This window comes from Salvelinus sp. IW2-2015, linkage group LG18 (assembly GCF_002910315.2).
Source record: "Salvelinus sp. IW2-2015 linkage group LG18, ASM291031v2, whole genome shotgun sequence".
In the NCBI taxonomy this organism is placed as follows: Eukaryota; Metazoa; Chordata; class Actinopteri; order Salmoniformes; family Salmonidae; genus Salvelinus; species Salvelinus sp. IW2-2015.
This window is the reverse complement of record NC_036858.1, coordinates 30858981-30885515: the sequence shown is the minus strand read 5'-3', so window position 1 is coordinate 30885515 and position 26535 is coordinate 30858981. Positions and strand designations below refer to the sequence as shown.

General features: G+C 44.5%; 1 protein-coding gene across 1 annotated transcript in view; it reads left to right on the top strand.

Annotated features, from left to right (window-relative positions):
* The window catches only part of LOC111978351 (EMAP like 4), a 103083-nt gene that overhangs the window by 44449 nt on the left and 32099 nt on the right, over nt 1–26535 (top strand). The window contains 8 exon segments of the mRNA XM_070448422.1: nt 10413–10595; nt 18039–18180; nt 18978–19199; nt 21706–21846; nt 22193–22218; nt 22712–22747; nt 25708–25831; nt 26063–26212. Of these exon segments, the coding sequence (XP_070304523.1) occupies nt 10413–10595; nt 18039–18180; nt 18978–19199; nt 21706–21846; nt 22193–22218; nt 22712–22747; nt 25708–25831; nt 26063–26212 (1024 nt within the window).

Below are 26535 nucleotides of genomic sequence, written 5' to 3'. Positions count from 1 at the left end.
GGATTGTGAAAAGACCTGGTGACATGTCTTGTGGGTGTCTTGCGGGTGTCCGTGCTGTGTGCTAGTAGTTTAAACAGACCATTCGGTAGGGCTGGTCGATAAATCAATATCAATAATTGAGGTAATTACTTCCCTCAAAAAGGATATCAAAACGTTTAGATTCATTTTTGATAATGTCGATATAGAATAATTAGGTACAGCAGTCCATTTCACCTCTGTGACGCAGCAGGAACGTGCGGAGAAGTGACAATATGCACGTGGAGAGGTATACGCCCACTAAAAACCACGTAGCACCTCGATTGATGGAGTAGCCATTATTAACCGCAAAAAATCAAAAACAGTGGCAGTGATAGCCATGGAGAAGGAGCAGCTTCCAACAAATAAATTATTGATAAAAAGGGATAAACTGTTTCAGTAATTTGGAAGTGGTTTGGCTTTTTGAAGTCCGACAAAGAGCAGACTAATGTTCGGTGCAAATTGTACCGTAGACAGGTGGCTACGAAGTCTGGTAATATGACAAACCTTTTTCAACATCTGAAGCAAAATCACTCTTTGGAACATGCAGGAAGTTTGAGTTTGCGCCACGATATTGATAAACGCCCCTCAAGCAGCCAATCTAGGGATGTTTGCCCGAAGCAGTCAACACTGACAGCGTTTATGCCCTACAAGCAAACATCGAAAGACAAAGACATCACAAATGCTATTATGCATTGCATTGCTAACGACATGCTACCAATTAGCACAGTCGAAAAGGAAGGTTTCAAGAGGCTTATCAATTTAATTGACCACAGGTACGTGCTCCCTGGCTGAAAACATGGAACAATTTTCCTTCAAGTATAATTGTATGTGTAGCTCACATAATAAAAAAAAAAGTCACCTTTATTTAACTAGGCAAGTCAGTTAAGAACAACTTCTTATTTACAATGACGGTCTATCGGGGAACAGTGGGTTAACTGCCTTGTTCAGGGGTAGAACGACAGATTTTTACCTTMTCAGCTCGGGGATTCAATCTAGCAACCTTTCGGTTACTGGCCCAACGCTCTAACCACGGTTTGTTCAGGCATTCTTGAGTTTGAAGCAGATATGCACCTTTTTAAACAATATTTGATTAATATCGTGGTATTTATCGTTATTGAATGAAAAAATATTTAGATATCGTGAGAATTTATTTGCCATATTGCCCAGCCCTACCGTTCGGTGCATTCAGCTTGTCACCACTTCTTACAAAAACAAGAAGGCATGAAGTCAATCCCTCCTCCACTTTGAGCTATGAGAGATTGACCTGCATATTGTTAATGTTAGCTCTCCGTGTACATTTAAGGGCCAGCCGTGCTACCCTGTTCTGAGCCAATTGTCATTTTCTTAAATCACTCTTTGTGGCCCCTGACCACACGACTGAACGGTAGTCCAGATACAGCAAAACTAGGGCCTGTAGGACCTGCCTTGTTAATAGTGTTTAGAAGGCAGAGCAGGTCTTTATTGTGGACAGACTTCTCCCCATCTTAGCTACTGTTGTATCAACATGTTTTGACCATGACAATTTACAATCCAGGGTTACTCCAAGCAGTTTAGTCACAGTTTAGTCACCTAAACTTGCTCAATTTCCATATTATTCATTACAATATTTAGTTGAAGTTCAAGGTTTAGTGAATGAATTGTTCCAAATACAATGCTTTTAGTTTTTTATATTTAAGACTAACTTATTCCTTGCCACCCTTTCTGAAACTAACTGCAGCTCTTTGTTGGACAAAAGGAACACCTATGTGAGAATGCTGTTCATCGACTACAGTTCAGCGTTCAACACTATAGTGCCCACGGAGCTCATCACTAAGCTAAGGACTCTGGGACTGAACACCTCCCCCTGCAACTGGATCCTGGACTTCCTGACGGGCCGCCCCCAGGTGGCAATAGTAGGCAACAATACGTCTGCCACGCTGATCCTTAACACGGGGGCCCCTCAGGGGTGTGTACTTAGTCCCCTCCTGTATTCCCTGTTCACCCACGACTGCATGGCCAAACACGACTCCAACACCATTAAGTTTGCTGATGACACAAAAGTGGTAGGCCTGATCACTGACAACGATGAGGCGGCCTATTTATTATAATTTTTATTTATCCGTTATTTTACCAGGTAAGTTGACTGAGAACACGTTCTCATTTACAGCAATGACCTGGGGAATAGTTACAGGGGAGAGGAGGGGGATGAAAGAGACAATTGTAAACTGGGGATTATTAGGTGACCGTGATGGGAGGAGGTCAGAGTCCTGTCCTGGCAGTGTGGTGCCAGGACAACAACCTCTCCCTCAATGTGAGCAAGACAAAGGAGCTAATCGTGGACTACAGGAAATGGCAGGCTGAATAGGCCCCCATTAACATCAACGGGGCTGTAGTGGACCGGGTCGAGAGTTTCAAGTTCCTTGGTGTCCACATCACCAACGAACTATTATGGTCCAAACACACCAAGACAGTCGTGAAGAGGGCACGACAAAACCTTTTCCTCCTCAGGAGACTGAAAAGATTTGGCATGGACCCGCAGATCCTCAAAAGGTTCTACAGCTGCACCATCGAGAGCATCCTGACCGGTTGCATCCCCGCCTGGTATGGCAACTGCTTGGCATCTGACCGTAAGGCGCTACAGAGGGTTGTGAGAATGGCCCTGTTCATCACTGGGGCCAAGCCTCCTGCCATCCATGACCTATATAATAGGCGGTGTCAGAGGAAAGCCCATAAAATTGTCAGAGACTCCAGTCACTCTAGTTATAGACTGTTTTCTCTGCTACCGCACAGCAAGCGGTACCGGAGCGCTTGCACTTCCATTCAAGCCGCTTCTTGTTTTTAGCTGTGTGGTCATCTGCTGCAATAGCCCATCCGTGACAAGGACCACGTGACTCACTGTCTGTAGGAGCGAACCATTTTCATGAACCGGGTGGTGTACCTAATAAACTGGCCACGGAGTGTATGTCAATGGATTCCCTCCAAGCAGCAGAAGTATGAGAGAGCATGTGGCAAGGTTTAAAGGAGGAAAGAAGGACAGATTCCAATAAAGAGAGGGATGCAGAGTGATGGTGCGAGAGAGTAATATGAGGAGAGTGATGATTGACCTTGTCAATGCATGGCTGTGCTCCCACATGTCATTATGAAAGCTAAAAACTCAAACTGAAGTGTGTGTGTGTGCGCCGTGGTAGCTTGTCTGTGTTTGTGCATATGTCTTGCTTTTTTTTTTTAGCTTACTGTAATACTATCTATTGCCTGAGGCTGGGATCATGAATCAGCACACTGGTGCACACTGCGTTCCCACGTTCTCCTACTGCCCCTCCTTAATCTCCTTAATCTCTTCCTCTGTGTGTGTGTGTGTTTGTTTGTGTGAGAAAGAGAGCGTGTGTGTGTATTTTAACACGTTGAGCAGTGTGGTTTCTCTAACCCTGTCCCAATGCAGACTCCGTCCCAGCGTGTCCAATGAGATGACCTGAAGGCATGGTTAAAACAGATACTGAGTCCCGGGTGATCTCTGACACTGTCTAGCATACTGTGTGTGTGTGTGTGTGTGTGTGTGTGTGTGTGTGTGTGTGTGTGTGTGTGTGTGTGTGTGTGTGTGTGTGTCTATACATGGAGATATACCTCGGGGGACAGAAGCACAACGAATGACATGTGAATATGTAAATCCAGCATGGCTGTCCCTCCTTCATTAAAACCTACAGTATGTAAACGTCAAAAGTATCATGAATTTTTATCGGATATCTGGATATTCTTAATACATGCGTTTTCTATTTTAAATGTACGTTTTTAACCTGAGCACTGCTACGCGAGGGAGAGAGGCCAGTGTGAGATGGGACTGAGCAGACGTAGGGACCGTGAGAGACGCAGTAACGTTAGCCAAGGCAACTCGGCTACAGCCAAGACTAGCTAACTTGTAGCAGCCACAATGTTATTTATCATCCCATAAAACAGTGCCTGTCTTGACTGGAGTAGCCAAGCTAGCTGTGGCTAAGCTAAACAGCTACACGCTGCGCCCTCTACCCAACCCCATTCAGATAAAACAACAGCCTACCTGTTGGTTGCTCATTTGTAGCCTACTCATTTCGCAAGTTTTTGAAATCTCCCTCCACTTGCTACACATTGAACCTCTTTGCCGCTTTGATTGGCCAACATAAACAACAAGCTACACATGTGAAGGGTACCGGACGGCTAACAGATTTTTTTTCGAAATAAAAACTACTGAACAAAAGTATAAACGTAACATGCAACAATTTCAATGATTTTACTGAGTTACAGTAAATCAGTCAATTGAAATAAATTCATTAGGCCCTAATCTATGGATTTCACATGACTGAGCAGGGGCGCAGCCATGGGTGGGCAGGGGAGGACATAGGCCCACCCGCTGGGGAGCCAGGCCCATTCTCTGGGGAGCCAGGCCCAGCCAATCAGATATTTTTTTCAGGTCTAAAGGGCTTTATTACAGAGCGAAATACTCCTCAGTTTCATCAGCTGTCCACGTGGCTGGTCTCAGACGATTACGCAGGTGAAGAAGCCGGATGTGGAGGCCCTGGGCTGGCATGGTTACACATGGTCTGCGGTTGTGAGGCCGGTTGAACGTACTACCAAATTCTCTAAAACGACGTTGGGAGGCAGCTTATGGTAGAGAAATGAACATTAAATTCTCTGGCAACATCTCTGGTGGACATTCCTGAATATTTTTAGCTATTAAGTAAATACCTGCAGTCGACACTTTTACATTTTGCATTTCAGTGTATTTAATCTCTGATCTATAAAGATATGTAGTAAAAATATTGTTGTAACTGTGGTGTTTTGTTATTAACAAGATGGCAGTGATGGACAGCAGAGTCTCGGTAAGCATATATATTTGATTGGTGTGTGTGTGGAGAGTTGTGTGTGTGTGTGGGGGGGGGGGCGTTGTTCCCTGTCCGTGTGTGTGTTGTGTGCCACCAGCTCAGTGCTGTAATACATGCTATTGTTTCACATCAAAGTCAGTATCAAAGGAAGGCTAGAGAATGGAGTCTTCAGTGAGTTTACACTGTAGCCTACACTCCCACTGAATTTCACACCCTTTGGCTGCTTGATATCACATCTAAGCAGGGATTCAGTTACTCTGGATAGACGAATTATGTCCAATAATGAGGTCAAAGCCTTTCACCCTGCAAGGAGAGGGGGCACATGTTTTAACAGTACAGGACAATATAGACTGACGGAGAGAGCAAGGAAGAAAAAGATGGAGAAAGACTGCTCCTCCTCCGTGCCCAGGATTCACCCACTGAGCTCTTATCACAGCTGTGTGCGTGAGCGGGAGTCTGTGGGCGCCGTGCGTGTCTGTGGTCTCCCTATTAGACAAGATGAGTAGTCTCAGCACCGTAGCTCTCTCAGCCCCTCGCAGCTCTCCTCTCATTGAGTAAGCATTTTTACTGTTAGTCTACACCTGTTGTTTTATGACGCATGTGACTACTAACGATTTGATTTGATTGGTCTCTGTTTCGGATTGAGTGCCTCGGCTCCCTGCTGGTCTCCGTGTCTCTGTGAGAGTGGTCTGGTTGATAGCTTTGTACTAAGGCTAAAGCTATTTTCCCTGGCTTTGTCTTAGTCTGTTTGATGGCTGTGTTTGATTTACATTCCATGTAAGAGTAGATTGGTGTATGGCTGTGTATTCTCTTGAGAGCCAGGTCTGCCTAAGGCGGCCTTTCTGAATAGCAAGGCTATGCTCACGGAGTCTGTACGTAGTAAAGGCTTTCCTTAAGTTTGGGTCAGTCAGTGGTCAGGTATTCTGCCACTGTGTACTCTCTGTTTAGGGCCAAGTAGAATTCTAGTTTTGTTAATTACTTGACACATTGGAAATAATTATCTATTATATTTTTTTTCATGATTTGGTTTGATTTAAGGACCAGCTTGTTTAGGGGACTCTTCTCCAGGTTAATCTCTCTGTAGGTGATGGTTTTGTTATGGAAGGTTTGGGAATCGCTTCCTTTTAGGTGGTTGTATAATTGAACTGCTCTTTTCTGGATTTTGATAATTAGCGGGTATCGACCTAATTCTGCTCTGCATGCATTATTTGGTGTTTTACGTTGTACACAAAGGATATTTTAGCGGAATTCTGCATGCAGAGTCTCAATTTGGTGTTTGTCCCATTTTGTGAATTCTTGGTTCGTGAGCGGACCCCAGACCTCACAACCATAAAGGGCAATGGGTTCTATAACTCACTCTCTTTTTTTCAGAATCATGTTTATTCGCCAAGTACATTGACACAGTTTTACATACATTAAATACAATATAGAAAATAGCTAAATGAGCAAATGTACAGTATAAATACACTCTTACTCACTCTATCACTCTCTTTCTTTCGCTCTCTCCCTCTGCCACTGTGGTCTACTGCTGCCCAGCCATCTAGGGCACGGTAACTGCCCACTACCTCTGCTCACTCGGTCTGCGCGCATTCGTGTGTACGTACGTGCGTGCGTGTGCAGGTATGTATGTGTGTGTGTGTGTGTGCCATATTACTAGCATTCTGTGCACATTCTTAAACTTTTTTTTTATTAGCTTTATTGGCCAGAAACTGCTCTTTGAGCTTATAGTAAAGGTTAGCTTGAACTGTTAGCATCACAAACATTGTAAAAATGGTTTGGCGTTTGGATGAGCTTTTATTGTTTACCATCGTTGAATCCACTTTCTGAGTTCGGGGTTAAGTGTTCTCATTTGTTGAACTTGTTAATACTTTGCTCTAGACTTGTATGACTGTAGATGTTTTCTTTTTAGCACTTTTAAATTGTGACTGTGTCTGCACATTTTTTGTTTTGTGTGTCGGGGAGGGAGTTCAAATTCCTTATGAGTAGAGAGGAGGGCTCATCAGCACCCCTTTAACAGGCACGCGTTAGCGATGAGGCCCTCTCACTGTCTTCACTGCAAATTACCCCAATTCCATCCAGCAATCAGGACCTAAACCACAGCTAGGCTTGGCAGCAGCCCTGAGCCTGAAACCCACTTCTCACAAATACTGCGCAGTTGACTTTTCCCTGTATTTATATTGTAGAGGCATGGAATACCTTCATGCCATCCTGGGATATACGGTATTACCAGCAGTGCACACAAGGTATACTTTTTGTTGTTGTTGTTCAAACGTAAATCGTCAGAATGCGTCAAATGCTACGAAGACAGAACCCAGCTCATACAGTAATGCAAGTATCTCAAAACACAGTTTGCAGCGTGCACAAAACAAATAGTAGACCGCAGGGATCTTAATTCAGGAAGGGATTGTCTCTACTGCTGTTACCAAGCTTGATCTAGCACTTAAGCTAATATTAGCTCTCTGATTACAATGAAGAGCAAGACGTGCTGGTCTGTTCTGGGCCAGCTGCAGCTTAACTAGGTCTTTCTTTGCAGCACTTGACCACATGACTGGACAATAATCAAGATAAGATCAAACTAGAGCCTGCAGGAATAGTTTTTTTTAAGATTGTGGTGTCAAAAAAGTAGAGCATCTCTTTACTACAGAAAGACTTCTCCCCATCATTACAACCATTGGATCTTTGTTTTGACCATGACAGTTTACAATCTAAAGTTACACCAAGTAATTTAGTCTCCTAAAATTGCTCAACAGCCACACCATTCATTACCTGATTCAGCTAAYGTCTAGAACTTAGGGAATGATTTGTACCAAAATCAATGCTCTTAATTTTAGAGATATTCAGGACCAGTTTACTACTGACCACCCATTCCAAAACTGACTGCAACTCTTAAGGGTTTCAGTGACTTCATTAGCTGTGGTTGCTGACGCGTAAATGGTTGAATCATCAGCATACATGCCCTTGGCAGGTCCTTGGTAAAAATAGAAAAGCGAAGCGGGCCTAGAGGGCTGCCCTGCGGTACACCACACTTTACATGTTTGACATTAGAGAAGCTTCCATTAAAGAAAACCCTCTGAGTTATTTTAGAGAGGGCTCTGATTCCATGAAATGGCAGTGGTWGAAAAGCCATAAAACATACGTTTTCTCAACAACGGGTTATGGTCAATAATATCAAAGGCTGCACTGAAATCTAACAGTACTGCTCCCACAATCATCGTATTATCAATGTCTTAGTCGTTTGTGTCAGTACAGTACATGTTGAGTGCCCTTCTCTATAAGCATGCCGGAAGTCTGTTGTTAATTTGTTTACAAAGAAATAGGATTGTATTTAGTCAAACACAATTTTTTACAACTGTTTGCTAAGAGCTGGCAGCAAGCTGATGCGGCTGCTGTTAGAACCAGTAAAGGCCACTTTACCACTCTTTGGTAGCGGAATGACTGGCTTCCCTGCACAAACACTTTTCTTTATGCTCAGATTAAAGATATGATGGATAGGAGTGGCTATAGAGTCAGTTATCATCCTCAGTAGCTTTCAAGCCCTCATGCCTGTGTTTTCCACTCTTTTTCACTTCCCATATTGTTTCACAGTGGGGCCTTAGGGAAGTCACCAGATGCGACAAGTACGCCTTTACAGACAAGCAGAAATCCAACTCTGGAACTATGATATGCCCGTAGAGTATATTATGTTCAATAATATATTGAACAATTTTGCAAATCAAATGTTTTTTTATATTTTCAATATTCATAAACTACTCCTTACAGAGCAAGCGTTAACTTCATATGACACAATTGTTTGCATTGTAGCACCTACAGATGAAACATGGTTGATAAAAAAACATATAATAATTATGCACTCACGGTTTCAAAATGTGATTGTTATGCAGCAGGACAGTTAACCCACGCTGCCCTCAAACCAGGCCACGCTGCCTGCTAATTATCTATAGACTGTTTCAGCTTGTCAATTGCAAATATTATTTTTACACGTTTTATTTTCTAACAACAGTTTGAATTGAGGTGTGTTCCGCTTCCTCATTAATTCACATAGAAGTAGCCCATTTCACAGTTGCGGACAATACATGAGGCTTTACTGAGAAGGACAAACTTCTCTTTTCAACTAGAGCCTAAGCACTTCCCCAGTGTCCAAAGTTATTATTACTATCAAAGTAAGTGCCTTATTACGTTATTTTTATATTATGGAGCATAAGTATTTACTGTTTTATTCTCATGTTTTCAAGTKCTGGTAACAAATAATGCATTCTGATTCTTGCATATATTGTAATGGACACGTATGATGTGTGTAAAATACTTTTTGGATGGTTGTACTGATTATGATGAGCTAATGCTAAGTTAAATGCCAGATATGTGTGARGCCATGTTTGTTGACATCATACAATGCATTCTGGTTGTAACGTAAACYTCTGTCAGACCAAAGATGTTATAACAAAACGAGGTGAAGGGARGGTTCACTCGACTGACTTAGATTGAAACTATCGTTACTCAGGGTTGCCAGCTCAGACCCCCTWTCCAGGGGTTTTGTTTTTATTTAGCTTATAAACTTATCCTGTGTTTGCCCCCCATGTATTGATAAATCCCCCATCATAGTAATAATGTATATATGTATATGATACAGGATACCTTCCCCCTTTTCTACCCCCCATAGACTTGAAATCCCCCACAAATGAAATTAACCCCTCCCACAACCCCCCCCCTAAAATGGGGTCACCCGAATCTGGCAACCCTGTTTAGCTTTTATGGCTAGACTAGGCAGTAGGCTTGTATTTGGGGTGATGATCTGTGAGGTGATYACATTTTYTTTGCTTTGTGATTTGTCAAAAAKTGTWAATGACTTGTCAAGCCATGTGCTCCTGTTCTTGTATACACTGTAACACGTACATTGAAGATGTACAAACTAAGTTCATATTTTTCGGGCAATGGGCGCAGCCATCTTTGACTTTGACTGTTTGACTGTTTACTTCTGTTTTATAGTGAATGAAATTCTGGGATGAGGGAGTTTTTGCTTGTCAAACATAAACAAACATAAAAACAATGTAGCTGCTGTTAGCTTAGTTGACACGCATCTCTTTTCTAAAACAATATTACATTTCTCCCTTGCACTCACCAGAGATGTGGTACATTTGAAGTCTAGCTGTTAGGTCGCTAACTTCATTTTTTTGTCAGCGCAATCTGTTATTTAGACGGGCTGTGGATGTGTACCGTGAGATGCTTGGATTATGACGGTCGCATTTATCATTTACAATAAAAGGTGAAATTGAGGAATAAAGTTGTGAACTTTATTTCCCCATCAGTACAAAACATTGTTCAGATGCTTTTCAGACAACAATGCTGTTTAGATGCGTTTGTTGCATCACACGTTCTGTTGCTACCGTTCCAATCACATATTTGCTATGGTACGCTGCAGGGGCCATTCAACAATGATCACAAATATGTGATTGTACACGTTAAAGGAGGCCTGGGTYAGGCCAAAATGTTTGTGRGGGTCTRTTTGGTGGGTGGATGTCTAAACGTGTGTTGTCTACCGTATCTAACACCGTCTCCTCTCTGTAGATGACAGTATCTCGGCGGCGAGTGCGTCTGACGTGCAGGATCGTCTGTCGTCTTTGGAGCTGCGTGTCCAGCAGCAAGAGGATGAGATCACCGTGATGAAGGCGGCGCTGGCCGACGTGCTGCGACGCCTGGCGCTCTCCGAGGACACGGCCACCACCGCCAAGAAACAGACTAGCACCAAAGGTAGTCAGTCACCCCTGAACCCTGACCCCTGAACTGTCACTGTCACCATCTGAGGTACTCTCATSATTATACTTGCAAACTGCAGGTTTTTGTAAACCCTCAGAAATCTCCATGGGTAGGTTCTCAAAACCTGCAAAGGACAGTTTTACAAGCATCTTCTCCCCACCATAAGCTGATCATGCACCGTKAAATCCATCTGCACTAGCTTCTGTAACATTTACCATAACTTCCTTCCCGCAATGGAAATTCCATTCATCTCCACTTTCCCAATTGCTCGTTCAGCCCCTCTCCTCTCCCTTGCATTTCTTCACCAGGTCGTAGTTGTGGAAGAGAGTGTTATCCTGTATTCCTCCACTTGTTTACGTTAAGGAAGTTCAGGATGGAGCCATAACCTGGATCTGTTAACAGTTCCACTCCAACCTTGACCCCTGGCTTTTATTACCCTCTCACACCTACACACAGCAACACATGATTACACATCCCATATAATAGCAATCTAACACAATATTCTCAATGACCAATGTACTCTGCTCCATTTTCTCTCACACGATAACCCACCCTCTGGTTGACACATGAACACTGTGCCATAGCCAATCCTCTCTCTGAGCTCAGTGATAAAGTGGAGGATTAATTACCCAGCCAGCAGTAGGACAGAGAGGAGGAAGGGAAGGGAATTTCATTCCCAGCTCTCAAAGAGGGAAAGAAAGCGAGAAAGAAGTTGATTGAGCTCCGTTTTAGAGAGACAGAAAGGGAGAGAAGGATATTGCATTGAGAGAGAGAGAGAGACACAGAGAGAGAGACACAGAGAGAGAGAGAGACACAGAGAGAGAGAGAGACACAGAGAGAGAGAGAGACACAGAGAGAGAGAGACACAGAGAGAGAGAGACACAGAGAGAGAGAGACACAGAGAGAGAGAGACACAGGGAGAGCGACACAGACAGAGAATGTGTGTCGTGCCCATGGTCATTGGGGAGCATCTGGGTTCTGTAATCGGGCTTCAGTAATAACCACCACTCACCTATAGCCTGGCTAACTAACTTCAGTCCTGTCTATCTGCACACAATAAGACCCTCTGTCTCGTGTGTGTGTGTGTGTGTGTGTGTGTCAGCAGGGGGGCCTAATTGTGGATAGTGGAACATGATCTGTGTGTATGGAGACTCTGCAGCCTTGTCCTGATATTTTACTTTCTCTAGTGGAGCCAGTTACTGTATATGATCATGTGGAAGTGTCTCTCTGGGTAGTGTCTTGGCTGGGAAACCACGCATGGGTCCTAGATAAAGAGAGATCCTGGCCCCGTTACGGTACTTTAAAAAAAAAAAGCATCCTTCCTTCCTTTCCTGAGGTAACCACTGATCCAACTGTATAGAGCAAGGTTTCCATTTCAATGCTGTCACTTATCCAGTCATATCAGATTAGAATTCCTCCCAAGGAAATAAGGCTGCACTTGAAAAGTATTGGAACAGGACCCTTACTGCATATGAACGGCAGGATAGGAGTTACTGTATTGTGTGACAGCACTCGCTCGGTGTCACCCTTGCGTAGCTCTTTCGTGCCACGTCCCTCTACACCCCTATCCCTCCGTCCATCATCTCTCACTCCTCCCTCCAGCKCCCTTTGATCCCTCGTTCCGGTCAGCTCTCCATTCCGCTGGTCACCTTTTTTAAAATCTCATTATGACGTCACTCTCCTACTTAATACCGTCCATCGCCATACCGACGACCCCTGGCAACCCCTTGCTGCGTGTGCTTGTCCGTACTACTCTAGTGAGTTAGTCAGCATTCCTGGCACGTTGACATTGACTGGTGTTATTTAGGGGTTATTGAGTTGATGTGTTACGGCATTGGCAGTTTGGCACATACAGTGGAAGAGCTTTCTGTACTTTAACTCTGTTGTGCTGCTCTCTCGGTGCGTGGGCAGTAATCTGGGACTGAAGCAGACAGGAAGCAAAGGAAATCACATGGTTCAGTTTAGTTTCTCTGCAGACACCCATGCTTTGACTTCAAAGCCAACTCTTCAGAGTATGCAAACCAACACTGCCCCACATATAAACACACACACAGAGCACGAAGCACCTCAACAACACCACACACACACACACACACACCACAACACACACACACACACACCACACACACACACACACACACACACACACACCCAGAGACGAAGGCACACACAGTGGCCCTTCTTGCTCTTGTTAACTTATTCAAGACCCAGAAATATCTTTCTCTCTCGTCAGTTCTTTCCCTCTATCACTTGCATTATTGGCCAGCACTGTATCCCTTTCTCTCATTCTCATTTTGGCAAACTTTCTTTTTCCAGGCCCTATCTTTCTTTCCAGCCCTCGTTCTTTATCTTTCCAGCCCTCAGTCTTCCACCTTTCCCCAAATCTTTCTCTTTCCAAATAATGATTATCAGAACGAGGAAGCCAAGGCATACGAAGGTTTTTATAGTGTGACACTATACATGCACACACACAACACACACACACACACACACACACACACACCTGTCAATCACATGGCTTCGATGGGAGAGAGAAACAGGTTTATGAGATCAGGAAGCCAGGTTGTGGATGAGACCCTCCCTCTTCCAGGCATCAGTCATTATTGATATGCAGTGCCTTCAGAATGTATTCACACTAGAGGTCGACCGATTCATCGGATGGCCGATTTAATTAGGGCCGATTTTAAGTTTTTATAACAATCGGTAATCTGCATTTTTTGGACACCGATTGTGGACGTTTTTTTACTTTATTTAACTAGGCAATCAGTTAAAGACACATTCTTTATTTTCAATGACGGCCTAGAACAGTGGGTTAACTGCCTTGTTCAGGGGAGAACACAGATTTATACCTTGTCAGCTCAGGAATTCGAACTTGCAACCTTCGGTTACTAGTCAAACTCTAACCACCTGCCTTACATTGCACTCCAGAGGAGCCTGCGTGTTACGCGAGCTGCAGCAAGAAGCCAAGGTAAGTTGCTAGCTAGCATTAAACTTATTTATATAAAACTATCAACCTTAACATAATCACTAGTTCTACACTGGTTGATGATTTCTAGTTTATCTAGCGTGTCCTGCGTTGCATATATCGGTGCGGGTCTGTATTTCTCATCAAATCACAGCCTACTTCTCCAAACGGGTGATGATTTAACAAGCGCATTTGCGAAAAAAGCACTGTCGTTGCACAATGTGTACTAACCATAAACATCAATGCCTTTCTTTAAAATCAATACACAAGTATATATTTTTAAACCTGTATATTTAGTTAATATTGCCTGCTAACATGACTTTTTTTTACTAGGGAAAGTGTGTCACTTCTCTTGCGTTCCGTGCAAGCAGTCAGGGTATAGCAGCAGTTCGGGCCACCTGGCTCGTTGCGAACTGTGTGAAGACAATTTATTCCTAAAAAGACCGTAATTAATTTGCCAGATTGTACATAATTATGACATAACTTGAAGGTGTACAATGTAACAGCAATATTTAGACTTAGGGATGCCACCCGTTAGATAAATACGGAACGGTTCGTATTTCACTGAAGAAAACGTTTGTTTTTCTAAATGATAGTTTCTGATTTGACATATTAATGACCTAGGCTCGTATTTGGTGTTATTATGTTATAATTAAGTCTATGATTTTGGATATTTGATAGAGCAGTCTGACTGAGCGGTGGTAGGCAGCAGCAGGCTCGTAAGCATTCATTCAAACAGCACTTTCATGCGTTTGCCAGCAGCTCTTCCCTTTGCTTCAAGCATTGAGCTGTTTATGACTTCAAGCCTATCAACTCCCGAGATTAGGCTGGTGTAACCGATGTGAAATGCGGGGTGCGCGCGGATAGCGTTTCAATCGGTGATGGCATTCGCTCTGAGACCTTGAAGTAGTTGTTCCCCTTGCTCTGCAAGGGCCMCGGCTTTTGTGGAGCAATGGATAACGATGCTTCGAGGGTGGCTGTTTTCAATGTGTTCCTGGTTCGAGCCCAGGTAGGGGCGAGGAGAGGGACGGAAGCTATACTGTTAGACTGGCAATACTAAAGTGCCTATAAGAACATCCAATAGTCGAAGGTATATTAAATACAAATGGTATAGAAAGAAATAGTCCTATAATTCCTATAATAACTACAACCTAAAACTTCTTACCTGGGAATATTGAAGACTCATGTTAAAAGGAACCACCAGCTTTCATATGTTCTCATGTTCTGATCAAGGAACTTAAACGTTAGCTTTTTTACATGGCACATATTGCACTTTTACTTTCTTCTCCAACACTTWGTTTTTGCATTATTTAAACCAAATTGAACATMTTTCGTTATTTATTTGAGGCTAAATTGATTTTATTGATGTATTATATTAAGTTAAAGAAAAAGTGTTCATTCAGTATTGTTGTAATTGTCATTATTACAAATAAATAAATAAATACAAATCGGCCGATTTAATCGGTATCGGCGTTGAAAAATCATAATCGGTCGACCTGTAATTCACACCCCTTTGACTTATTCCACGTTTTTGTTGTGTTACAGCCTGAATTAAAAATGGATTAAATAGATGATTTGTCACACAATACCCCATAATAACAAAGTGAAAACATGGTTTTAGAAAGGAGCTTGAATACTTTCTGAAGTCTCTAGAATGGGATTGATTTTGGTTGACCACTCATTAGACTCTCCCTCTGGCCTTGTGTACCAGCATTTCCAGTCTTTCCCCCAAACACACTCAGGCTGTCTTTTGTCTTGATGCTGAGGGGGAGGGGAGGAGACTGGTGAGATGAGGAGGGAGGTGGTGGGGGCTGGTGGATATGGTAGGGAGGCCGCCACCTCCACCATGCTGTGTGTGTGTGTGTGTGTGTGCGCGCGCGCGCGCGCTTGGGGGTTAATGGGCCGTGAAACTGGGCCTTGTGTCACTGACACGGAATCAGGCTTCAACTGGTCCTTCACGTGCCCCCAAACATAACCCTGCCCCCCACACATCGTAGAGAGGAAATACTTCTCACCGAGTGACGGTCAGCTGTTTGTCTGCTGTTCCTTCGGTGCGGTGTGTTTTGGGGACCACACGTCGGCGGGCGTCTGACTGCTGACATTTTTGGTAGTTTCTACATGTAGAATTGGCTTGCAAATTACGTCCGCCACTCTGTTCAGAGGTGCTAAGTGTTCTCGGCTGGCAAACGCTACCGTTGTGTCTGTGGCTTTACAGAAGTGTCATAGAAGCTTCATTGGGAGGCAGGATGTTTGTTATGCTTTTTACATCTGCCTTCCCTAATCCTTCCTTTTGTTCTCCCACGGATTAGGCTCTTAAACCATGTCTGTTGAGCAGTCATAATCTCATACTCCGTTGTTCAACCACTCCCCCTCCCTTTAATCCCTATATACTGCTGTAGAGAGTTTCTCTCCTGAAGTTTCCGGTAATAGGTTACACYAGGAGTCGGCAACCTTTCTCGTGCGGAATGCCGATTTATTTTACAATTTCGACCAATCTGCGTGCCTGTTATGGTTTTCATATGCACATTTTCGTCTTGTCTTCGTAGCTCAAAATCATCGTCATGTGGTTAATCTAAATTCTATCCAAATCTAAATGAAGATGATGCAAACCTAAAGAAGTAACTTCTATTGCCAACTATGTAAGAATAGCCTACAACAAATAAAAACATTGCAGTCTGCAGGTAGAAAATATCCTATTAATCGCATTGGCTACGCATGGCCTGTCTGCAACGAYCTTGAAACATTGTATCAACTATCAACTTTGGTCCAGAGAAGTTCACACTAGCAAACTTGCAACGTTGTATAAAATATAYCGCAAGGGATAAGAGCTCATCAGGTAGACTCATTTTATGACGTTTCCACTGMATCAGAGCATGACATTTTTCCCTTTCACGCTGAGTYGTTATTGAAAAGGGAGAGGGCTAGAAATATTTTTCAAATACAATTGAGGAACTATTGTCATTCTCAACGGCTGTAAAAACAGACTTTGTTTGCTTGCTGTTTAAGGTGAAGAAAACATTACTTTGAGAAGCTCCACAGCTCATTAGTGGTGGTACGTTAAGCCAATTAGAAATACTATCAGATCCCCAAATGTGCACGTTTAGGCTATAATATGCCWACATTTGTGCGCAGYCCAGGTAGCCTATAGGCSGACTTCTATGCGTAATCAGGTMCATGTCCTTCATCAACATTGACAGTAGTGCTCCAAACAGAAGACTGACTAAATTGACAACTCGTAAATGGAACGAAAATAAATCTAAACTTAGCGTAGGTTGTGCACTCTGCAAACAACGATGTCCACTCTGCCAATGAGAACGGTAAAAAGACTGAAATAATAATATAGTGAATGGATGAACAMAAGTGACCATAACCAAACAAACATTGTAGATTAGAAATTATAGGAATGAACGGTAAATGTAGGCTACTACAGGTGACGTATGTAATGGGGACTTGATATACACTAACAATCAAGGCAAACAATTCACACAATGAAGTTATGAAACAATGAATGWMCACAAATTGGCGGGGGAGAGAGAACGTTCTGGAGAGAGACGTGCATTGTGCATTTTAGCCACACTCCCCTTCTTCTTGGARTGTGCCATCCACGCGGCTCCGCAATGGATTAGTCTCAGCCTCTGCAATGGATTAGTTCACTGACATGGGTGTGAATCAGACAGGCGCCTCGTGTGCCATTAAAAAAATATATATATATATATATATTTGCTACTGCTCGACTAATAAATAAAATAAATCTTGTTCGACCAACAGCCTATCGACCAGTTGACTAATTGGGGTCAGCCCTAGTAGACAGTGTCTCCTCCTCTCTCACAGCTCTCACAGCTCTCTCACAGCTCTCACACACAGCTCTCTCACACTCACATACATACATAAACGTTCCTCCCATTGTATCCTGATGTACAGGTAACAGCCAAAATAAAGGAAACACCAACAAAGTGTCTTAATAGGACGTTGGGCCAACGCACTTTGGCATAGATTCTACAAGTGTCTGGAACTATTGGAGGGATGTGACACCAATCTTCCACAAGAAATTCCATAATTTGGTGTTTTGTTGATGGTGGTGGAAAACACTGTCTCGGGCGCCTATCCAGTATCTCCCGTAAGTCTTCAATTGGGTTGAGATCTGGTGATGGAGGGAGAGACACACACACACACACACACACACACACACACACACACACCATTTAAACCCCCTATGCTCCTTTGAGACCCCTCTTTCAAGGTCACAGAGCTCTTCTAGCCTCGGTAGCCAAAACATTCGGCAACTGGGCATTTTTATACATGACCCTAAGRATGATGCAAGGTTAATTATCTCAGGAACCACACCTGTGTGGAAGCACCTGCTTTCAATATACTTTSTATCCCTCATTTGCTCAAGTGTTTTGGCAGTTACTTGTATATACTGCGTGGGTTTTACTGTCGCCTCTTACTATGCTCTCTCCTGCCCATTGTAGGCCAGACTCCCCTGCGCGAGGCCTACTCTATGTCCTGCATCGCCAACGGCAGCTCCAGCAGCCGCAAGCCCAGCCACAGAGACCGAGACAGCTCCACAGTTTCCGTCACCAGGAAGGATACCTTCTCCTCAGCTGCCAAGAGGTACTGTACTACACACACACACAAACACAAAGTTACATACGCTACACACACACACACACATACAAAGTTACATATACTACACACACACACACATACAAAGTTACATACGCTACACACACCATTCAAAAACAGTCATTGCACAACTCTAGACCTGCATGTATCAGATGGGCAGCCATTGATGCAGAGTCTGTATTGATATTCTTTTGCCTTGAAACGCCACATTAATTCCTCCCAGAAAAGAAACTGTTGAATGTTGATCACGGGTTTAACTTTCTCCCTTGCAGCTTGCAGTGATTCAGCAGAATAAAGCCTATACACTTCCCTGGTTCTTTCAGGACAATGACGTAGTGARGGAGTACCTGTCACAGCATGTAGCTAAGCCTATGGCTAAGCATTGCTGAGCACGTCCTCGATGACTAACTAGATATGAATCAAATATACTGACCTCAGCTATTCACTGCCTTTGCAGGAAGTTGAGGCTTTGCAGGTCTCTCAGTAGTGAAGGCTGAGGGTAGAAGTTGCCCAGATCTAGGATCATTTTACCGTCAACGGTGTCCTGGTATACCCCTGTGTTTCGTTATTTGTCACTTTTTTGTCGTCGTCATATATGTTCCATCTGTTTGTGTCCCCTTGTACCCATGTCGCCACTGGTTGTGTCCCCTTGTACCCATGTCGCCACTGGTTGTGTCCCCTTGTACCCATGTCGCCACTGGTTGTGTCCCCTTGTACCCATGTCGCCACTGGTGGTGTTCCACAGTTTGGTTATCCTCTGGTTGACCCCCTGGTTGTCTCCACAGCGGTCAGACAGCGGAGAGGAAAAAGGACAAGCCTCAGATGGAGGGCATCAAGGAGAAGGAGGAGGGGCCCTCCCAGCCCAACCAGGCTAACGATAAACCCTCCCCTGCCAGCCCCGTACAGCCCTCTCCGTCCCCCTCCGTCTCCAGCCACCCCTCCTCACCCCACCCCCCTCAGTCCCAAAGGCAGGCCCCGGAGAGCAAGGGCACCTCCCCAGCCAAAAGGTTCCTAAGATGCCCCCTTTGATTGTCGATTGCCCCCCCCCCCCCACCTTACCAACGCAATGCCCTCCGACACTCTGAATGCTCATGACTTTAGCTTTTACCTTTGACTGGTTGGCATGCTTCTTTAAATCGCTTTCATTTTTGAACCCATTTTGGTTATTAACCTGTTCTCTCTCTTCTCTGTCTCTCACCTGTACTTTCAGCTATCGTTCCCTGTAGAGACTCAGCCACTGCAGACCTTAGCTTCTCAAACTGCGTCGCTTATCTTTTAGACTAGTTGTAGCCACGCTTGTAGCAAAGCCCTTTCATTCAGAGATGAGGAAAATAAAGTAGAGGAATGGTTTGCATATGACCCTTCTGCACTCATCTGTAACAGTTTGAGCCCTCTCTCCATTAGGAAAAGGAGAGGCCCTATCTGTCATGCACTAGCTGTGCTTCGTACCATTCAGGATACACACTCGGACGCATACACACACACACACACACACCAGCCCTAGACTCCCACACACACGCCAACACACACGCGCTCCAGCCCCAGACCGACTGCTCTCACTAATCAAAGCACTGCCTTTGCACTCATTACCCATAACACAGATCAATATAAATTATTCTCAGGAACATTGAGAACCAATTAAGTTTCACAAAGAGCACCCGTGAACCCATCCCTGCCTATTAGACTGGGCAAGTGACAGGTTATTAGTCAGCGCCGCTGCCGTGCCAAGAACGTTAGCCCGGAAAACTCATCCGCTGGCAATTGTGTGTGTGTGTGTGTGTGTCCACCCAATCTGAAATGGGCCAGGCTTCTAAGCAGCGCAGTGCACAGTCGGGGCTTTTTCTGGGGATGAGTATTATAGGGTTACTTTTACCTGTTAAATGGCCCTTTCCCATGCTATTCAATCCTCTGGTTGGATTGGAAGTATCAAGTGGGCTTCTGTTGCTATTTTTGAAGATGTGAGTGTACCATTCAGGGCTTTTAACCAACAGACACAGAGTGTGCAAAACATTAAGAACACCTTCCTAATATTGAGTTGCACCCCCTCTTGATACACGCGGGAAACGMTTGAGTGTGGAAAAACCCAGCAGCATTGCAGATCTTCACACACTCAAACTGGTGTGCCTGGCTCCTAGTACCATACCCCGTTTGTGGGTAAGACGTACGAACGTACACAACCCATGTCTCAATTGTCTTAAGGCTTAAATATCTTTCTTMAACCTGTCCCCTGRCCTTRATCTACACTGARCTYAAGTGGATTTKACAAGTGACATCAATAAGAGATCATAGCTTTCARCTGGTCAGTCTATGTCATGGAAAGAGTTCCTAATGTTTTGTACACTCAGTGTACGTTACATATCTGCTGTAGAGCAATGATACTGTACCAGTACTGCGTGCGTGCGTGTAGTAGGGTTATGGAGAAATTCTTTTCGGGCTAGGTTGTTGTTTTCCCGCCAAATTCCAGGCAGTTAGAATAAGCAGAGGACGTCTGGATGTCTTTCCCTTCCTGTCCCTGTCTCTCCCTCACCGTACAGTAGATAAGGAGAGAGTACAGACTCTGTAAATGTAGCAGTGTAACATCGTTGAACCACCACCGCTCCCCCAACATTCAGCCCCAGTCCTATCTGCCCCCTCAGTGTCACTATGGCCCCCTGGAGGTAGAACAAAACACCATGCAGAAGTGATCCCCCCCCCCCAAAAAAAACATTACGTCTCGCAGTTTAAACCCCCTTCCTTCTCGCAGCTTCGCATGAGGAGTGGAGTTCTTCACGCTCGTGCTCTTTCTCTCACAATCCCCTCTCTCTCTCTCTCTCTCGCGCGCTGTTCTCTCTCTGCTCTAGCCATTCTCCAAACTTTCCATTCTTCACTTTACTTGCAGTGTGATTCTTACAGCCAAACTCACTGTCCTCCTCTGTCTGCTGAAGCCTGGGGGGGGGGGGGGGGGGGTTTGACTTGTTCAGCCAGCCCGTGTGTACTAACCTGTGACTGGGGTGGGCTTTCCCCTGTGTGCCCGGCTACAGCAGCGGGTATCGATTCTACCCCTGAGGGTTGCCTGCTACTCACCTGGGTACCTCTGAGGCACTGTATCTCTGCATTTGTGCGCGTCTGTTTCAGGTCCAGATTAACCCTAAAAAGAGGTGTACCATGAGTGAAATAATTCAATTTGAATCAAGTGCATTAAAGGTAGAGTTTTTTTTTTCCCTTGTCAGGTCACTTGGTGGCCTGGTCAGGTTCAAGCTCTGGGCTGTACTTTTAATGTATATGGCATAAAACTGCAAAAAAAGAATGTAGTTCACAGTTGCACACTTTAATGCACTTTTTACAGTTGAGCTAATTGAACAAATTCAAACAAATCCCCATTATCACCATGGCACTCATCCATACTCCAGCTTTCTTTCTGTCTAGCCAACTGTCTTTCTCTCTTCCCCTCTCTATCCGTCTCTGTGGTATAAAACAAACTGTTTATTTTTTTGTGTGCGCACCCTGTACGTCCCTCTGTCTGTGTGTGTGTAGGGGTCACAGTGCGAAGCGGGGCACGGGAATGGAGCGTTCACAGAGTAGTACCTGGGAGAGTGGCGAGGAGAGCAGGAACAAACTGGTGAAGGCTGCTTCCACCTCCAAACTGCTGGCCAAGGTGGCGAAGAACGCAGACAAGTGAGTGGCTGATGGGACACGCTTCACAAATCTGATGTAAACATATGTGTGGAAGTGTAATGCAAATACGGTGATGCACAATAATTGAATTCCGCTCTATGTTGTGTACTAAGAGGTGAGACTGGCCTGCTTTCGTTGATGGGGTATTCATTAGCTTGAGAGTACCTTTTTCAGATCTTACACTATCATCCAAGAATCGRCCCTTAATTCCCTATATTGTGTTCATCCAAAGTCCCTCCCTAATAGAGAACGCTGTTAAATTGGCCCAGCTGTCAGATAACCTTTACTTGTTTTGTAGTCTCAAGTCACAGTCTGACCTTATTGTTATTTCTCCATTCTCTTCCAGGCATAAAGACCCAGTGATCAGCCAAGGTGAATATACTCTCTCTTCTAAGTTAGTCATCCACCACCGCGTAATGGAACCGCTAGAGCTATGTACTGCGGTATACCGACACAATTGGCACATCTGTTTAAAACCAGATTGTTTATTAATGAAGCTGTACAATAGGATGCAATGTAACCTAAAGTGTGCTCTCGTTGGGCTTATGAAAACGCTGTGTTGTACCTGTCTCTTATACACGTCTAGATGTGTATAAGAGATCTCGTTGGGCTTATGAAAACGCTGTGTTGTACTGTGTAGGTTTGAGAGTACCTTTTTAGGTAAGAGAAGAGCTGTAATTTCGAAGCCTAGCATCTTGTTGTTCCTTCCAAACATGTCTCCTTTCCTTCAACATAGTCCTTCATCCTATTGTGTAGTCCCAACTAGTCATCGTTGCTGTCTTCAGGTCATTCTAGCTCTTCTCCCCTGTGTACTATCATTGTGTGTGTGTGTGTGTGAGTGACATTGTTTCTGTCTCATGACCAGCCAAAATGTCAACCCGTGAGAAAAACAGCCAAGCAGGTAAGTTGTCAGATAGCGAGGAGAGCTGCCAGCCTTGGGACGAGCGCTTGCCCCACCCTCTCTGCTTTTTGGCTTGTCTATCTATCTTTGACATTCCCTTTTTATCATGTCAAACACAGACAGAATCTCTTGTTTCCCTCTGCGCTCTCTCGCTCTCGCTCTCACTCTCTCACTCCCTCCCTCTACTTTCTCACCCTCCTCCATTTATTGTCATCAGGCGATGCCCGACCTAAATGAAGGGCATAGATGTGCCAGTATGCCCTGGCCACTTAGCGGAGTGTCGTCTGGTTAAAAGCGTCCCACTCTTGGCTCAGGCAGGTTGCCTCTGGTCATGTGAGGAAGGTGGTTGGTCCTGAGTCTGCTGGCATTTACCTCCACAGACACACTTTGGACTGGAATTCAGCTAATTCAACGAATTCAGCCTTTTCCCGGCATTATTGGCCACAGATACAGTACATTCGGAGAGCATTCAGACCCCTTTTTTGCCCCATTATGTAACGTTACACCCTTATTCTGAAATTGATTAAATAAACATTTTCAAACATTTTCAATCTACACAAAATACCCCAAAATGACAAAGCCGAAAACAGTTTTTTATTTTTTTCTTATCTTATTTTCACAAGTATTCAGACCCTTTGCTATGAGACTTGAAATTGAGCTCAGGTGCATCCTGTTTCCATTTATCATCCTTGATGTTTCTGCAACTTGATTGTATTCCACCTGTGGTAAATTCAGTTCATTGGACATGATTTGGAAAGGCACACACCTGTCTATATAAGGGTCCACAGTTGACAGTGCATGTCAGATCAAAAACCAAGACACGAGGTCGAATGAATTGGCTGTAGAGCTCCCAGACAGGACTGTGTCGGGGCACAGATCTGGGGAAGGGTACCAAAATATTTCTGCAGTATTGAAGGTCCCCAAGAACACWGTGGCCATCATTCTTAAATGGAAGAGGTTTAAAACCCCCAAGACTCTTCCTAGAGCTAGCAGCCCGGCCAAACTGCGTAATCGGGAGAGAAAGGCCTTGGTCAGGCAGGTGACCAAGAACCCGATGGTCACTCTGACAGAGCTCCTCTGTGGGGATGGGAGAACCTTCCAGAAGGACAACCATCTTTGCAGCACTCCACAAATCAGGCCTTTATGGTAGAGTGGCCAGACGGAAGCCACTCTTCAGTAAAAAGCACACGACAGTCTGCTTGCAGTTTGCCAAAAGGCACCTAAAGACTCTCAGACCATGAGAAACAAGATTATCTGGTCTGATGAAACCAAGATTGAACTCTTTGGCCTGAATGCAAAGCGTCACGTCTGGAGGAAACCTGGCACAATCCCTACGGTGAAGCATGGTGGTGGCAGCATCATTCTGTGGGGATGTTTTTCAGTGGCAAAGATGAACGGAGCAAAGTACAGAGAGATCATTGATGAAAACCTGCTCCAGAGCGCTCAGGACCTCAGACTGGAGCGYCGGTAGAGGCAACGCAGGAGGGGCTTSGGGACAAGTCTCTGAATGTCCTTGAGTGGCCCAGCCAGAGCCCGGACTTGAAACCGATKGAACATCTCTGGAGACACATGAAAATAGCTGATCAGTGACGCTCCCCATCCAACCTGACAGAGCTTGAGAGGATTTGCAGCGAAGAATGGGAGAAACTCCCCAAATACAGGTGTGCCAAGCTGGTAGCGTCATACCCAAGTAGACTCGAGGCTGTAATCGCTGCCAAAGGTGCTTCAACAAAGTAAAGGGTCTTGAGTACCTGTTTTTGCTTTGTCATTATGGGGTATTGAGTGTAGATTGAGGGGGGGGGGAAACTATTTAATCAATTTTAGAGTAAGGCTGTAACGTAACGTGGAAAAAATGAAGGGGTCTGATTTACTTTCCGAATGCACTGTGCAGTGGGGGAAAGGATTAGTTGGGAAGAATACTGCAGACAATGGCTAAACGTATTACAGTGTCCAAGGCAGTGTGTTGGCCTTTAGTGGTACCAGTACATTCTAACTAGTAATAACTAGGTAGGTCCTGGGAMGAATTCTGGCRCTTCAGTTTGAGTCTACTGTATGCWCCTCCTCAATCTGGGAAAGCTGGAAGAAAGCCCTCGCTCATGAGCAATGGTGAAGTTTGGCCCCCYTCCAACCCATCTCCCTTTCGTCCTCTCTCACTAGGAGAGTAGAAACACACACATTCCACTGATCCCSGTCTACCACAAATCRACCCCCCCCCRCTCTTTTTGCTCTCTTTTCCCCATCTTTTCTTTTTTCTATCCCCCCCATCACGTTTTCTTATTTCAGCTGAGTTTGGGGTTGCTGACTCACTGCTTTGCGCCACTGCACGGCACCCGACGCTTCTCTCTGTCTGACTGGCCGTCTATCTGTGTATCTATCTCGGTCTATGCAGTATCTCATCCCTGGATGAGTGGAAAGCACGTGCAGCACACTAACTGAGCTCATTAGGGTTTTCAAGGCTTTTGTAGGTTTTTATGTGTAAAAAATAAAATAAATAATAAGTGTTGTCACACTAAGTGGTTGTGTGTGACGGTGCGGAGAGTGTTGAGCYGTCACGCTGCAGATATCTTTGGGTTCGTGGACTAAAGTCACGTCATGCACTCTCACTTACGCTCTCTGACTCATGACTCTATATTAACCTTTATTAAACAAGGTATTTGTCTGACCCGCAGTCATTTTTAATGCTTTACCGTAACAGGGTTTTCTGTTAATGTAAAACACGAACCGCCACTACTCAGGCCTGCTTCTTTGAGTGTTTGCTCTAGCCTGCCTGAATACTTTCAAATAGTATTTGAAAGTACTTATACCTGCTTATACTTATACCCGTGCTAATACTGTATGTTGAATGTGTTTGCAAAAGCATGGGTTTAGTGTTACCAGAATTCCTCTCTGTGTAGCAAGTCAAAATGGCGATCGTGATATAGCTAGCTAAAAYAAATATACTTTGTCCGTCTCCTTCGCAGAGGGAGACTACATCAAGATGTTCATGCGAGGTCGCCCCATCACCATGTTCATCCCCGCGGACGTGGAGAACTARGAGGACGTGCGCACAGAGCTGCCTCCGTGGAAACTCAAACTTGAGTGGGTGTATCCTTTCTTCTTAGCGGTGCCTGGTCCCAAACACTCTGTTACTCCGTGTGTGTCCCTGACCTCGGTCTCGCCCTCTCGTCTGTCTGTGGGTCTCTGGGCTCAGACAGATGTCAAAGCAAAAAAGGTGGAGGCCTTTATAGGTCTTCACTTTCACCTGTCCAGTTGTTTTCACGTTGCAGATGATGGAAAGGAGAATAGTGTCGTGGTTCCTTGAGTCCTTTATGTCAGGTACGGCTACAGGGGGAGAGACTGCAGAGCCAACGTGTACCTGCTCCCTACAGGGGAGAGTGTATACTTCATAGCCTCCGTGGTCGTGCTCTTCAACTACGAGGAGAGAACACAGCGCCACTACCTTGGCCACACTGACTGTGTCAAATGGTGAGCTGGTATCCTGTTCTCCGATTTATGTTTTTTTTGTCAGCCTGGGAGTATTGGTCAGGCTTGGTTGTGTAGTATCAGGTAATGAATTCCTGCAGTAGCTTACACACCATCATGGGCTGTGTATTCTGCCTACAGTAGATACACTAGATTCAGATGATACAYCAATGTGTCCCTCAGGGTCTGAATAATGTACAAACACTTCATTACAAAACCTTTTAATGTGGATTAAGCAAATAGTTGTCACAGACGCAATGGTTCAGCTTAACTGTCTCCAGGTTCCATCCTCTCAGAGGCCTCTTAAGATAAAGACTAAGCAAATG